Source organism: Saccostrea cucullata, unplaced genomic scaffold (assembly GCF_032062105.1).
Source record: "Saccostrea cucullata isolate Sc308-1 unplaced genomic scaffold, CSIRO_AGI_Scuc_v1 ctg2551, whole genome shotgun sequence".
Classification (NCBI taxonomy): domain Eukaryota; kingdom Metazoa; phylum Mollusca; class Bivalvia; order Ostreida; family Ostreidae; genus Saccostrea; species Saccostrea cuccullata.
The window spans coordinates 30,068-45,256 of NW_026939110.1; the positions used below are offsets into that span (position 1 = coordinate 30,068).

The 15,189-nt window shown below is 34.3% G+C and overlaps 1 protein-coding gene and 1 long non-coding RNA gene across 3 annotated transcripts; both read right to left on the minus strand.

Annotated features, from left to right (window-relative positions):
- Window positions 1-624: 624 nt before the first annotated feature.
- LOC134252289 (protein GOLM2-like) lies at window positions 625-11,676 on the minus strand. Of its 2 annotated transcripts, none has more exons than XM_062734729.1 (8): window positions 11,228-11,676; window positions 9,959-10,013; window positions 9,373-9,439; window positions 8,391-8,516; window positions 7,921-8,276; window positions 6,634-6,968; window positions 1,311-1,367; window positions 625-827 (listed from the first exon to the last, which is right to left on the minus strand). In XM_062734729.1, exons 1-8 carry the CDS (start codon window positions 11,558-11,560, stop codon window positions 762-764), a joined length of 1,395 nt encoding a protein of 464 aa, XP_062590713.1. In that variant the 5' UTR covers window positions 11,561-11,676; the 3' UTR covers window positions 625-761. The 2 variants fall into 2 exon arrangements, with proteins under 2 accessions (XP_062590713.1, XP_062590711.1); XM_062734727.1 differs by having other exon boundaries at window positions 628-827; window positions 6,625-6,968; window positions 11,228-11,675.
- A 1,407-nt stretch (window positions 11,677-13,083) lies between these two features.
- Window positions 13,084-15,111, minus strand: LOC134252292 (uncharacterized). Its single transcript, XR_009988946.1, has 2 exons — window positions 14,449-15,111; window positions 13,084-13,819 (listed from the first exon to the last, which is right to left on the minus strand). It is a non-coding gene; the product is annotated as an uncharacterized LOC134252292 (long non-coding RNA).
- Window positions 15,112-15,189: the final 78 nt, after the last annotated feature.

A 15,189-nucleotide genomic window follows, 5' to 3' on the forward strand; every position in this document is an offset into this window, starting at 1 on the left:
ATCAATGAACAGTGAGGATGAGAGAGGTAATGATAAATGAAACAGAGTCAGCAGACCCTACACTCAATATGCCAATATATAGGCACTGAACACAACAGGAGGCTAAATAAGAAAGACAAAACCCTTAACAGAAATTAAAGTACATTATAAAAATAAGTAATATGGTACATGAACTATCTGATACTGTCAATCAAATAAATTAGTTACAAAGGAATATATTTCTTATTACATCCTAAATACTCATTTTGAGAAATAATAGTACATATACACCAATAATATTGTGTTTCTTTTTAAGTTGCTTTCAAGTTTGAATAAACTGAATGTGTACCTATATTTATAGGCTTCATGTTTTCACACATTATGCTCCATTTATGGTGTGCTATTTCTTGAATACTTCCAGGATATCATTTCACTTCAATCAATATCTTTAAATCCATTTGTTCAATATTATAAAATTTTCTCGGTTGTTAAATTTTACGACAATTACACACAAATAAGATGTGATGTATATTCTAATTATTGAGTGACAGAGTCATAATTGGTGAATTAAGGCAGACTTTTTAAAGAATATAATTGATACAATGACTTGGTGTAATATTTAAAATTACTTGAAAATTAATACAAAAAGAATAAAAAAATCGAATGAATATGGACCAAACGGCTCAAAAACAACTTGAACAATAATAATGTACATATAAGTAGATGTATAAACTTATATCTGAGAAGGATGTTAATGTTTTCCAATCTGTTGTTTATTTTCCTTATATCGTACCCAGATTTCTCTGCAGCTGATCTAGGCTGTCTACTTTTTGGTCATTTTTTTCCTTCTGTAAAAAAAAATGAAAAATTCCAATAATCTATAACTCAACAAACAGGAATTAATTTTCTCAGTAAGCCAAGATTTTTAGTTAAATTCAAGACAAAAGGCCTAGGGACCACAAAGCTCACATCAGTCACACCAACACTGATGTTCTCAAGATTTTTTCCCCTTCTACTCTCATGAAAAAATTGTGGCCTCACCCTATCCATAAATGATCATTTAATAACTTTATTCCAAGAAGATTTGAAAGTCATTGTGAACCTAATGACGCAACAGTTGACAATAATTTCTCTCAATTTTGAACTTTAATGAATGCACAGTTACAGTCAGGTGACTTACAACCCACGCATCCCCCCCTTTCACTTGAGCCTTTGGTGAAGTTGAGCTTAAAAAGATTGTTCTAATTGTTCGATTTCACATCTTTTACTTGGCTGGTCACATGCCAGGGGGAGCAAAACTACACCCAATATATTGCGCCCATTGCTTATACCTGTCCATTTCCTGCTATTTCCTCATCATCTTCATCTTCATAGTCGGCTGTGGGGTCCTGTGAATCAGACACAAAAAATCAGATCACTGCACATCAAAATCTCAAAACACAGTGGTATTATTAAACTAGAACTGTCCAAACGGGACAAAATACTCCCCGCTGGGTTTTTCAGAAGTGCTAAATCATGAATATTTTATGGATCTGAGAGAAGAGAGAAATGCTAAAACATTTTTAGTGCAAATGTAATTGCTCATTATATTTTTTATAAATGAAATGAAGGCGCAACCTAATAAATAAAATTAGACTAAATATATGGACCAGACACGAATTATGAACTTTTTCTGTCAGTGACCTTGAACTTGCATAAATGACCTTGGTTCAAAGTCATGACACAACCTCAGGTCATAAGCAATGTTTGTGTGAGGTAGTAGATTCAAGTTTTTCCATAATAAAGAAAGATATGGACCGGACACAAATTATAGTGAGCAATCTTAGTGTGAAATGAGAACTTTCCAAGTTTATATCCATAAGAAAGATATGGACCAGACACGAATTATGAAATTTTTCTTCCAGTGACCTTGAACTTCCCCAAATGACCTTGACCCAAGGTCACAACACATCCTTAAGTCAGGAGGAATCTTTGTGTGAAATGAGAACCTACCAAGTTTATCCATAAGTTTATCCATAAGAAAGATATGGTCCGGACACGAATTATGAAATTTTTCTTTCAGTGACCTTGAACTTCCCCCAATGACCTTGGGTCAAGGTCATGACACACCCTTAGGTTATGAGCAATCTTTGTGTGAAATTAGAACCTACCAAGTTTACCTATAAGAAAGATATGGACCAGACACGAATTATGATTTTTTTCTTCCAGTGACCTTAAACTTCCCCAAATGACCTTGGGTCAAGGTCATGACACACCCTTAGGTCATGGGCAATCTTTGTGTGGAGTGGTAGATTCTAATGTTCCTCCGTAAGAAAGATATGGACCGGACACGATTGCACAGACAGACGGACAGCTGGACGGACAAGGTGATTCCTATTTACCCCCCCAAACTTCGTTTGTGGGGGGTATAAATATGACATATTTTTTGTGTCCATATTTCAGCAACATTTCAATGTACTAATGAATTTTTAAATGAAGAGAGACAACTTGATAATGAACAAATGAGAACATCTCATGCTTTTAAGGTTCATTTTTTAAAATTTATACTAGTGTATAAATACGAAATTTTGTCATATCAAATATTGCATCAAACAATATATAAAAACTGGCAACTGACACTAATTGAACTTGAACAAGAAATCTGTGAGCCAATGCTCACTAGTAATACCCCCGCTCTGATGTAAATAAGCACTATCATGTTAATATATATACACAAGTTCAATTACAGGCAGATGCACAGAAAAATTTGAAGTTGACATCAGATTCATATCAAAATTAATCCCACCATATGGCATGCCTCAACAAAGGGTGTAATAAAATTTCAAGCATCCGCTATGAATAGCTAATGAGAAAACTGGGACGAAAATTTGCTATGTGTGAAACAGACAGACACACAGACAAACAGGAAGTTGATATCCGATTTGAAAAAAAAATGTATCCCAAGATATGGCATACCTCAGAGAAGATTTTGTTAAAATTTCAAGCATCTACAACGAGTAGTTGCAGAGAAAACTGTGACGAAAATTTGTTATGTATGAAATGGACAGACGCACAGACAAACAGGAAGTTGACATCGGATTTGAGCGAAAATGTATCCCACCATATGGCATGCCTCAGAGAAGATTGTGTTAAAATTTCAAGCATCTACAAATAAGTAGTTGCTGAGTAAACTGCGACGAAAATTTGTTATGTATGAAACGGACAGACGCACAGACAAACAGGAAGTTGACATCAGATTTGAGCGAAAATGTATCCCACCATATGGCATGCCTCAGAGAAGATTGTGTTGAAATTTCAAGCATCTACAACGAGTAGTTGCTGAGAAAACTGTGACAAAAATTTGTTATATATGAAACGGACAGACTCACAGACAATAGGGCTGGGTATTGGCCCGAGATTTCGTATTGCGATATATTGCGATATTTGTAACTGTATGGCATGCCTTGAAAATATTTTAAATGTAATTTAAATGGCATTTTCTTACTATATTCAATTCAATTTACATGCAAAATGTACATAACTATGACAAGTAACCAACACACAAAAAACTGTTGATTTCATTAAAGTTATAAAAAAGTTGCCCACAAACAACTTCTGTATATTACTGTTTGGCTTAATAACACACCATTTTTATATAATTATATGGCAATGACAAAATTCCTTAAAAAAACACACATTGCCAATATATATATTACAAAAATCGTATTGCGATACGATATTTTTTGTCATTGTATTGCAATATATTGAAATATGACCTAATATTGCCCAGCCCTAACAGACAAACAGGAAGTTGATATCCTTTGAGAGAAACTAAATCAATATGGCATTAGATTGTGTTATTTCAATCTCTTACTGTTTGTAGTTTGAAAATAAGCAAGGGAAAATTTGACCTTTCTGGAGGACACAGACACACGGACAGACACACAAGGGTAAAACAGTATACCTCCCTCTCCTTTGGAGCGGGGGTATAAAAATATTGTTGCTTAACATAAACATATTATATCATGGGTCTATAACACACCAGGTAAACCTAATGGCATGCAAAATACTAAAAAAAAAACACACACTGAACACCAAATATCAACAAAAATGAACTGGTCTGCATGCTAATTCTCAACCACCTTCAAACCATGCACCTCATGCTGTTGTAAAAGCTTTATGTAACTCCTCCTTTGCCATAAAACTAAATCAATATAATTACATTTTATTTGAATCTCTTCCTGTTTGTATTGAAAATAAGCAAGGGAAGAATTAAATGACCTTTCTGTAGGAATGAAAGAGGAGTGAGCTTGAAGCTCACATACCCCACGCTCCCCTAAAACTCAAAGTGCTGAAAATCCTGGGAAAAGTAAAGGAACTGGAATTTCCTGGTAATATGCACATCTACATATTGTGTCCTAAATGTATACGAAGTTTGACAAAATCTGTGCAGCGGTTTATGAGGAGTTGCACTGACAAACTGTTCATTTCTATATTTCAAGGTATGCCCAAAAGTTCTGAATTTCCCAGAAAAAAAGGAATCAGAATTTCCTGGTAGTATGCACATCTACACATTGTTTACTAAATATGTGCTAAGTTTGACCAAATTCTGTGCAGCTGTTTAAGAGGAGTTGCGCTGCCAAACTGTTCATCCTTAAATACAAGGTACGGCCAAAATTCTAAGTTGAAAAGTACCAAAATTTCCAGTAAAAATAAAGGAATTTACACATACGTGTCCTAAATATGTGCAAAGTTTGACCAAACTCTGTGCAACGGTTTATGAGGAGCTACACTGACAAACTGTTCATTTCTATAATCAAGATATGGGCAAACATCTAAGTTGAAAAGTGTTGAAATTCCCAGAAAAAATAAAGGAATCAGAATTCCTTGGTAATAAGCACATTTACACATTGTGTTCTAAATATCTGCAAAGTTTGACCAAATTCTGTGCAACAGTTTATGAGGAGTTGCACTGACAAAAAAAAAAAAAAAGGACTGAAGGACTTACTGACTGACGAACGAGTCAAAAACATACCTCCCGCAAACTTGTTGCGTGGGGTATAATTAGTGTACTTTCTTAGATTGACTTAGCATTATAGAATCATTTATTCTGTCTTACAGTTAAGATATCCTTGCCTTCAGTTCTACATTGATATGGTACCACAGTTTATCCTACACGACACTTTAACTATCCTAAAGGATACATTGATATGGTACCACAGTTTATCCTACAGGATACTTTAACTATCCAAATGGATACAATGATATGGTACCACAGTTTATCTTACAGGATACTTTAACTCTCCTAATGGATACATTGATATGGCACCAGTTTATCCTACAGGATACTTTAACTATCCAAATGAATACAATGATATGGTACCACAGTTTATCCTATAGGATATTTTAACTATCCTAATGGATACATTGACATGGTACCACAGTTTATACTACAGGGTACTTTAACTATCCTAATGGATACATTGATATGATACCACAGTTTATCCTACAGGATACTTTAACTCTCCTAATGAATACATTGATATACTGTATAGGGGGAAAATAACTCGCGGTGTTAATATTCGCTATATTCACGGTGATAATAAATCCGTGAATTCAAGAAACAGTGAATAATTTTTTCAATAATCTCGATGTTTTATTTGGAAAGTTGAGAATAGACTACGATAGGACGTGTACCACAGTACATGGTCATTTCAGTAATTACGAGTAGTACTTGTCATTCAATTATTTTAATTAGCACGCTTTACATGAATTGAAGTCAACGGATAATAACCTGTATTTGATAAAAGGCTTTTTAATAGCCAACGCTACGTTTCATCAAAACACGTGGGACATGAGATTTGATTATCCTTGCGTAACTAATGTTACCACGCACAGTGTGTGCATTACCTGCATTATCATGCATATTATAGTTTTTATGGACATTTTGATTTTAAAAAATCATTCAAAATGAAATAACTATCAAACTTACTGAAGATTTGGAAGGATATTATTTCGTGTACATGCACTCAACGTTATAGAATATAGGAAAGTTATTTGACGTTAATAGTCAAGGACTTTTGATAACTGCACCTGTTTATTTATTAAGTCTCACTATTTAATGTTAACCTACCCTGTTTGTTCGTGAAATATAAAGACACAACAACAATGATGAATGTCGTTTTCATGTAGCTATGGATTAAACGGATATGAATATCGTGTCCGATGAGGGAAATCCGTGAAAATTACAACCCGTGAAATTAATCCCCTATACAGTAGTACCACAGTTTATCCTAAAGGACACTTTAACTATCCTAATGGATACATTGATATGCTACCAGTTTATCCTACAGGATACTTTAACTATCCTAATGGATACATTAATATGGTACCACAGTTTATCCTAAAGGACACTTTGACTATCCTAATTGATACATTGATATGGTACCACAGTTTATCCTACAGGACACTTTAACTATCCTAATGGATACATTAATATGGTACCATAGTTTATCCTAAAGGACACTTTAACTATCCTAATGGTTACTGAAGTAATCATTAAGGATACTTTTTTTCAGCATAGTGGATACACATGCACTCTACACACTGTACATCTTTAAAGGAGAGTTACAATACATATATTTGGTAATCTGTTTTTGCCTGTACCTGATTTACCTTATTCTGTTTTTCACCGACTTTGTTTGGGCTCTGTATCTTAGACTTAGGATTGTTTTCTCTGGCTTTGTCATCAATGTAATCTTCCTCCTCCCCAATGTCATACTTTTTCTCTTCCAATTTTCCTTGTGCTTTTGGTGTTTGCAGCTTTTCAGCATCATCAATTTTTCTTCCGTTCTGCTGCCATTCTACTACACTATCACCACCTTTCATTAATCTAACTTTTGCAGAAGGAAGGACATTTTTAATACCATCACCCACTATTGAATTATCTCTTTGATTAAACATAACCAGACCTGAAGCTGGTAACTGCCTGCCTCGGGTCCTAGGCACATCTGAAGAAAATAACAGATATTCTTGTTGGTATACATAATATCCCTGCTTAAAAACTGATACAATTTAAACAAGAGGCCCAAGGGCCTTGAATCGCTCTTCTGATAAATGTACAATCTATCACTTCTATTCAAAGCCTTTAAGTATCCTGTACATACATGTATAAATAGAGCCTTGAAATTGCAAAATTAGGTCATCATGACATACATTTTGGTTAAAACACTCTGAGAGCTCAGGATAATCAACTAACAAAGTGTGATGATTCTAAGCCCCTTATTATCTGAAATATAAAGATATAGCCATGAGATTTTTAAAGTAGGTCACAATGACCTACTTTTTTGGTAAACATACTCTGAGACCCCAAAATGCCTCAAATGACAGTTTGATTACTTAAAGACTCTTATTATTCGAAATATTCAAACAATGCCTAGAAATTCCAAAAGTAGGTCACCATGACCATCTTTTTATTTAACACATTCTGTGGAACCAAGATGCTTCAACTGAAACATAGTTTCTTAGCTTAAAAGTACCTAAAATATTTTAAAATTTCTAAAGAATTTCAAAAGAAGGTCACCATGACCTACGTTTCAGTTGACCTTCTCTGAAGACCCAAGATGCATCAACTGACAAAGTCTGATGATTCTTAACCAGTTAGGACTGAAGATATTTAAATATAACCATAAAATGCCTTAAGTAGGTTACGGGGAACTACTTTTTTGGCTGAAATTTTCTGAGGACTCAAGATGCAATAATTGACAAAGATTGATGATTCTAAGCAATTCAGGACCTAAAATACTTGAATACAGCCATAAAATTTTTAAAATAGGCTCAGAAGAGCTAAAAACCTGTAGACTTAAGTAGATCAATTAATGTATTCCTTACCATTAGATATAACAACTATTTTCGGCTGAGATGAGTGGGAGATATTATTTAGAGAGTGATTTGTAGAATTACCTTTTCCTGCGGTCGTTGAGTTCTGGCTCTGTGCTCTGCCTACACCAGACAAAGACTGTTTGGGGTTCAGGGTCGTGTTCCCTTTTGATGTATCCATGTTTTTATTGATGTTAGTATTCTGTCCAGCAGTTTGATTTGCAGATTTTCTGGATCCATCTCCCATCTTTATATTCATTATGGAGCCAGTTGCAGGCTTTCCCGGTTTCTTTGTAGTTTGTTTTTGACTTGGCTGAACTGTTGGTGCTTTGTCTTTCATCCCTCCTGCTTGTTGTTGCTCATTTTGCTGGGCTGCCCCTGACTGTGGAATTTGTTGCTGTTGCTGGCCACTTTGAGACTGTTCACCCTCTCTTCCTTGTCTATATAAATGAATAAGCTTGTACAGTTTAATAGATTTATCTTTGACTTATCTAATTAATCAAATGACCAATATTTTATTATTTAATTACAGCCGTGTATATTGACTGCCTTACACAGAACTGATTTTGTCCTTAAACTCCAGGATATCCACTCCATTTTGACTCAGAGCCTGCAAGGCTTGGTAATAATGTAATTTTCCCAAAATGGCTAATAACTCCCTCTTCTTTTCTGTGCATTCTCTGAAAAACAAAACTTATTATGGTTACATGTATGATTTGATTTGAACACATTTTATTATGTACTGAAATATAATTGGATTGGGCAGGAGGCATAGTCTATATAAGCCCTCTCCACACAAAGTTACCTCTGTATATATATATATATATATGTTTAACACTTGTAAAAGTGCAAGCATATTTTAGGAACAATTATTAAACAGTTGTACAGTTAAATTTGATAATTTTCCTTGAGAGTAATCAGTTAGATAGTAGTATGATTGATGACAGATTAACAAGTGTAGGAGTTAATTAAATCACCGATAGATTAAGATTTTCAGATGAAGTCTCTGATCTTCATGTGTGTATCAGCTCATGTAACATTATAAAACACATGTAAGGGGGAGGAACTAGTAACTTTGTCCTTGTGGTTCAATTTGGCCAGAATAATCAACTTCATTTGAAATATCTACTTCTACCCCGTAAATACATGTACTTCAATTTGATTTCAATACATAATTCAACAGGTAAATGATTATTATTCATTGTCTCTACCCTTTTATGCCTCCATTCTTTATGTGTTTGATATGTCAACGTGTTTTCTTTCTCTAAATGTCTTGAATATATTAATAATCAAACTCTGGACTATGCATGATACAAAAGTACTGTAAACATATTACATTTGCCTGCGTATTCTTTTTAGCGCTTTTGGCAGAGAGAAACTTCCGCTAATTCAAGTACATCGCTTAATGTCTTCCACATATACACATAGATAAGAACATTGAGGAATGTGCTAAATCAAATCTATGCTAACTTGTCCAAATATCGTACACGCTAAATATAATACATTTACAGTATGTGAAGTCAGCCTGATACTTACAAACTACAATCTTGTTTCAGTCCAGTGGCAGTGGAAGACTTTTCACTTTGATACTTCTGTAACTTCTCTGTAGATATAAAACAAGATGTCTGTGAGCCAATATTCACTGTCTAGTAATACCCCCAATCTGAATATATGTTCTCATGAGAATATACACTGGTTCAGATGCGACATACACTTGCTACAAAAAGATGCAAGGATAGACAGGAAGTTGACATCAGATTCTTATATAAATAAATTCCCCCATATGGCATGCCTCAACAAAAGGTGTGCTAAAATTTCAAGGACATGTCTTGATTACATTGATAAGTTGCTGAGAAAACTGTGATGTTAATTTAGTATAAACAGATGCACAGATAAACAGGAATTTGGCATCCGAGCAATACAAAATTGAATCTCACTATATGGCATGCCTACACAGAGAGTATGTTAAAATTTCAAGCATCTATAATGAGTAGTTGTTGAGAAAACTGCCATGAAAAGTTTAACAGACAAACAGACAATTCTTGTGAATGTGGTTCAAATTTAGGGGGACAATAAACTTGCTATCGGAATGATGTAATTTTTGTTTTTATTATAGCCTTACCTTTGTATGTTGTTAGTTCTTGCTGAATGCCATTCATATTGTCTTCACTTTGTTTCTGTGAGCAACAAAAACAATACATACAAAATTTAAAAAAAAAAAATCACAAATTACATTTCATCTATATCTAGCTTTTCACAAGAAATTGTTGAGCATTCACTTAGATTAAAAAAAAACCAAAAAGCAAAGACTATTAAAGTAACAACTAAAACAACAGATTGGTCAAGTTTCTTAATAACATTGCTGTGCGGTACAATGTTTTAATTTGTTCACAGATTTATATTGTTCGTTGATTTTACACGATTGATCCTTCTTCATTATCTTCACCTTTTTCATTTCAGACATGAACCACAGGCCTCTGAATTTCCATAAATAAGCATATTACATGACTGATCACAGTATTTACTCCTGTCCCCCTCTATATAAATAAACTTGATATATCAATATACTGGGGTATAGGGAGAGTATTATTTTATTATACCGAAGCTGACTTTACTTTTGTCTGGACAATAGCAAGTTTATTGCCTCCTCAACAGCAACTACTTCCCTCAGCTGTGCGGCCTGTGCCTCGAGAAATAGTTGCTGTCTTGGGGGATTATAAATTTGCTATTGTCCTCATCAGGTCCAGTCCAAAGACTATTTCTACCTACGTAGCTATTAATAGCTACATAGGTATTTAAATCTACCCAAAGTAGCTATTTTTACCTACTTTCTGCTTTACTTGCATTTTGCGGCTTAACGCAGGAATGGCGTAACGTGGTGATCAATGAATTTCTTGATACAGTCACACTGATGATGGATATGACAAAAATTTGGCCAAGAAATGATAACTTCGTATATAATCAGTTTTGCATAGAAACTAATGTAAAATTGCAGATTCCGGAAGTAATCATTATTTGGCCAAAATTTTGTCGTATTCATCTTAAGACATTAGTGTGACAGTATAAAAAAATATGGTATTCACCATGTTGCCCCGTTCAGTTGGCCACAAATTGTAGATAATACAAAAAGTAGGTAATAATAGCTACTTTGGGTAGGTTTAAATACCTACATAGCTATACCAATAGCTACGTAGGTAGAAATAGTCTTTGGACTGGACCTGCTCATAGAATATGGTTTAGTTTAACTTTTAATGTAGAAAGTCCAAGGCCTGTGCAGAAACATACCACCTGATATCGCTGCATAGAATGAAATGTACCTATTCGTAATTTCTTTACTTAAAAAACAATGTAATATTTATAATATGTGCGTTTTGAATCGTGATATACTAACCAGTTTGCTGATGCATGCCTCCTTTGACGTGCCTAATTCACCAAGGTCTGTTTTTAGTTTCGTCAACTCTTGCTCTTTCGAGTTAATATTCTTCTCAAAATCTCTGATTCGGAGCATAGCATTTTCATTCTTTCTCTCCGAGTTAATTTTTTTGGAGGAGAGAATCCGTATCTGGTCCTGCAGGTCTGCCACTTCAGCTGAAAGCGAGGCATTGCTGGATGACAGGTTCCAGTAATTTGCCCCCAGAATAACCAGTGCGACAACGAGACCCGTAATCAGAAATGGGGGTGATCTCGACTGTGGTCTCATGGTCCCTCTAGCGTTTGCAGCCATAAGTGTTTAGAACGTGTGTCCCGTCAACACGCTAGCCTAGGTTGGTGTTTTTCTTGTTGCGACGTGTTGCGGAAGTCCGTGCTACGTACCCGGAATTCATTGGGTATCTTGATAACTTGTACGTGAAATGATTCGTGTTACTTCATTAAAACACGTAACAAAATAGAAAGAACCCGTACATATTAATAAGAAATTCCTCATTAGTGTGAGACTGAAGAAGTTATATCTGAATTGTTCCAAGTTTTAATAATCTATACATATTCTTATCATAACATTTTAGAGCATTGTAAATGTTATACAGCACCCTATAATCATGATAATGACTCCAACTCTCTACAGAAACTGAATCTCCCCTACGACAGACAGGACAGAGGCATAATTTGCAGAATAATCTATAATCATTAACTTTAGGATGCTTCCTTTATAAAAACTGAAAAAAATGGCTAACCGTGGCTTTTAATATATTTTTCTTAAATTTAACAAAAGTCCATTCAATCAATACAAATCAGGAGCAGAGCAAACACAGACCTCTAAAACATATGAGGTTTGATCAGGTGCCATTGGAGGAGTAAGCATCCCCTGCCAACCAGTCACACCCACTATGTGTTAATTCCTTAATTGTCAAGATCAGGAAGTGATGAAAATTAAAATCTGTTGACAATACACGTAATTTATATAAATATTAATGGCCTAACAATAAGTATGAAAAACATCAATAAAGACATGGTGATTGCAATATATACCCCCCCCCCCCACTTTGTTTGTGGGTGTGGTGTGTTTAAAACCGTTTCATTTGTTTTATGTTAATAGTGTTAAAGATATGTCTAAGGATGATTAATTTCAAATCTGAGTTATCTGACCTTAAATTTCCTTCTAGCATTAGGGCATCCAGAGGATAAAAGTTTTCTTCTTTTTTTTTTTTTTTTTGAAATTCGCAATACCGGGGGTATTTGTTGATTTTTTCAGGACAAACTTGGTTGCAGATGAGATTATATTTGTTTATAAATATCAGAAAAGATTTAGTGAACACTTCGACAGACAGGAACCCAGCTCCCGTTTGAATTTATTTTTTTTTTTTTAGAAATTTTGCTTGTACTATCTTAACATTGAAGAGGAAAACAAAAAACAACCTATTATTTGTTAGAATTTCCTCATTTTTTTCAAGGGCTTTGCCCCCGGACACCCAACAAGGCTTTGCACTGGACCCACTAGGGGCTTCCATGCAGCCCCCAGATCCCTGACCTTCTACTGCCCCCTCCCATGATGAAATTCCTGGATGCACTGCTGCATAGCCAGTTGACCTTCAACCCCCCACCCCCCATAGCAACGTGACCTTCAAAGTTAATACAGTACCAGTACACCAGCTTAGGTGAACTAAATAGAAAACATTAAACCATTTTTTTTTAAATTAATAAATTTCATTTGTAAAAAAAAAAAAAAAAAATCTGATCCAGCAGTTCAACTTTCAAACATAAACATGGTTCATCACTGCAATGAACTATAACAATAAAACTGAGCAATAGTTAAATGAAAAAGAAATTTATGTAAGCTACAAGTCTTAATGAACATCACAATGTACTACTTGTATAAAATGTATACATGAACATATTCAGATTTTGCAGAGTGAGCCTGTTAAATATTTCAAATTAACAATTAAAATTTAATTGGAAAGTTTACAAATAAAAATCTATGTGCATCTCCCTACCACTATATCTACATATACATATATAAATAATTATTATACATATTATACATAGGAGAAATTTTGCAAATACATGTATACCAATTTTTATCATATATATAACAAAGTTTACACTTTTATTCCACTCAAAAATACTATCTCTGCACTGCTGAAGTGTGTAAATATACAGGTTCCATAACTACCAGTAGTCCATGTTTGTTACCTGTGTCCAGTTTCTTTTTTTTTTTTTTCAAACTCCTGCTCCTTAGCTTTTTGTCCATGAAAAACACAAAGGCTTGCCCCAAAAATTTAAATGTTAAAGCCAGTGACTAAGAAAAACAAATCATGGAACCTTTTTATCCAATTACAAAAATTCTTCAAAACTATAGAGTCATCATGACTCCATGAAACACTCACAAAATATTTAGGGTATTCAAGTATAATTAACTACGTAACACAATGTACCATCAATGTTGTAAGCGAACCAAAAAAGTGCATCACATTGGCACACAATATGTCTGTCAGGGAAATATATTGAAATTTTATGCTTGATTAGGCATAGATAACTGTTTTATTGCCTTTTATTACATACTTAGTAATAAATACGGGTTTTTTGCATATGCGATATGGCTGACGTCACAATAGCCGTATCAGCCCTGCAGGGCTGATATGGATTTGCGGGGCTGATAACCTATATCAGCCCCGCAAATCCATATCAGCCCTGCAGGGCTGATACGGCTATTGTGACATCAATATCACACCCTTAGTAAATTAAACCACAAAAACAGTACTTTTGATCATACACAACTTTTGGTGGGTTCATATTCTCTTAATTTTAACTTTTTGAAAATAAGGTTAATCTTAATCAACAAATACTTGTAATAGGTTATTTTCAAATTACGGATCGAGTGCATTGAAATATATGTAGAAACAAACCCATATCGTATAAGACAACAGACCATGTACATGTATGTAAGAAGTTCATGCATGATTATTTACTTAATATTTTCTTCTCAACTTAATGTATGCTGTATTTTATTACTAAGTATGTAATAAATATATTAATACATACCTTTTTCCACATCACATCCTGTATCAGCCCTCGACCAATATCAGCCCTCGGGCCTTCGGCCCTCTGGCTGATATTGGTGTCTCGGGCTGATACAGGATGTGATATGGAAAAGGGTATGTATTATTCTCTATATACAGTGTATAACAGTTTTACAAACAAAATATGAAAGGATATTTATAAAGTTATGAACTACCAGCAGTATTTGAAGTAAGATTTAATGCCGTGATAATAAGGTGAATTCCTATGATGTCAGCATGCTACTGACATTGGTATGACATCATTGGTTTAAACAACTGCTTGCCAGGCAATTGATCACCAGTCAAAAAAAAATGCCAAAACTGTATTTAAAAGTCAAAACAAGAGAATGCTGTTCAAAACAGGCAATACTAGAAAATCAGGTAATATAAATTATACAGTATCTAATAATGCATTGTCGCAAGCCTGGTGGGAATAGAATGGACACAAAACCCATGGCTTGCTACGATGACAATAATGGTGTTTTACAAATTAATTCTACGTGCTCGTACAGTAAAAAACTCATCTAAAATACTTTAAAAATGATTGTGATGAACATTATGATAAAATAAATGAAAGTGGAATGCATGTTTTATTGAAGTTTTAATGGCTGGTATTTTTGGATACCATCAATTAATGCTCATTGAATTTGTTGTTTTACTGTATACGCGACTATTTTTGCCTGTAATATTTTCCCCCAATCACTTACATGTACAAGTACATGTATATAAATGAATATTGGGTGAAAATACAAATGTGTGTTTTTTTTAATAAAAAACAAGATATATACTGTAAAATCACATAATTTCGTGGGGTCAAATTTTCGTGGTTTGAGGAAAATTTGTTGGTTCGTGGGGATTT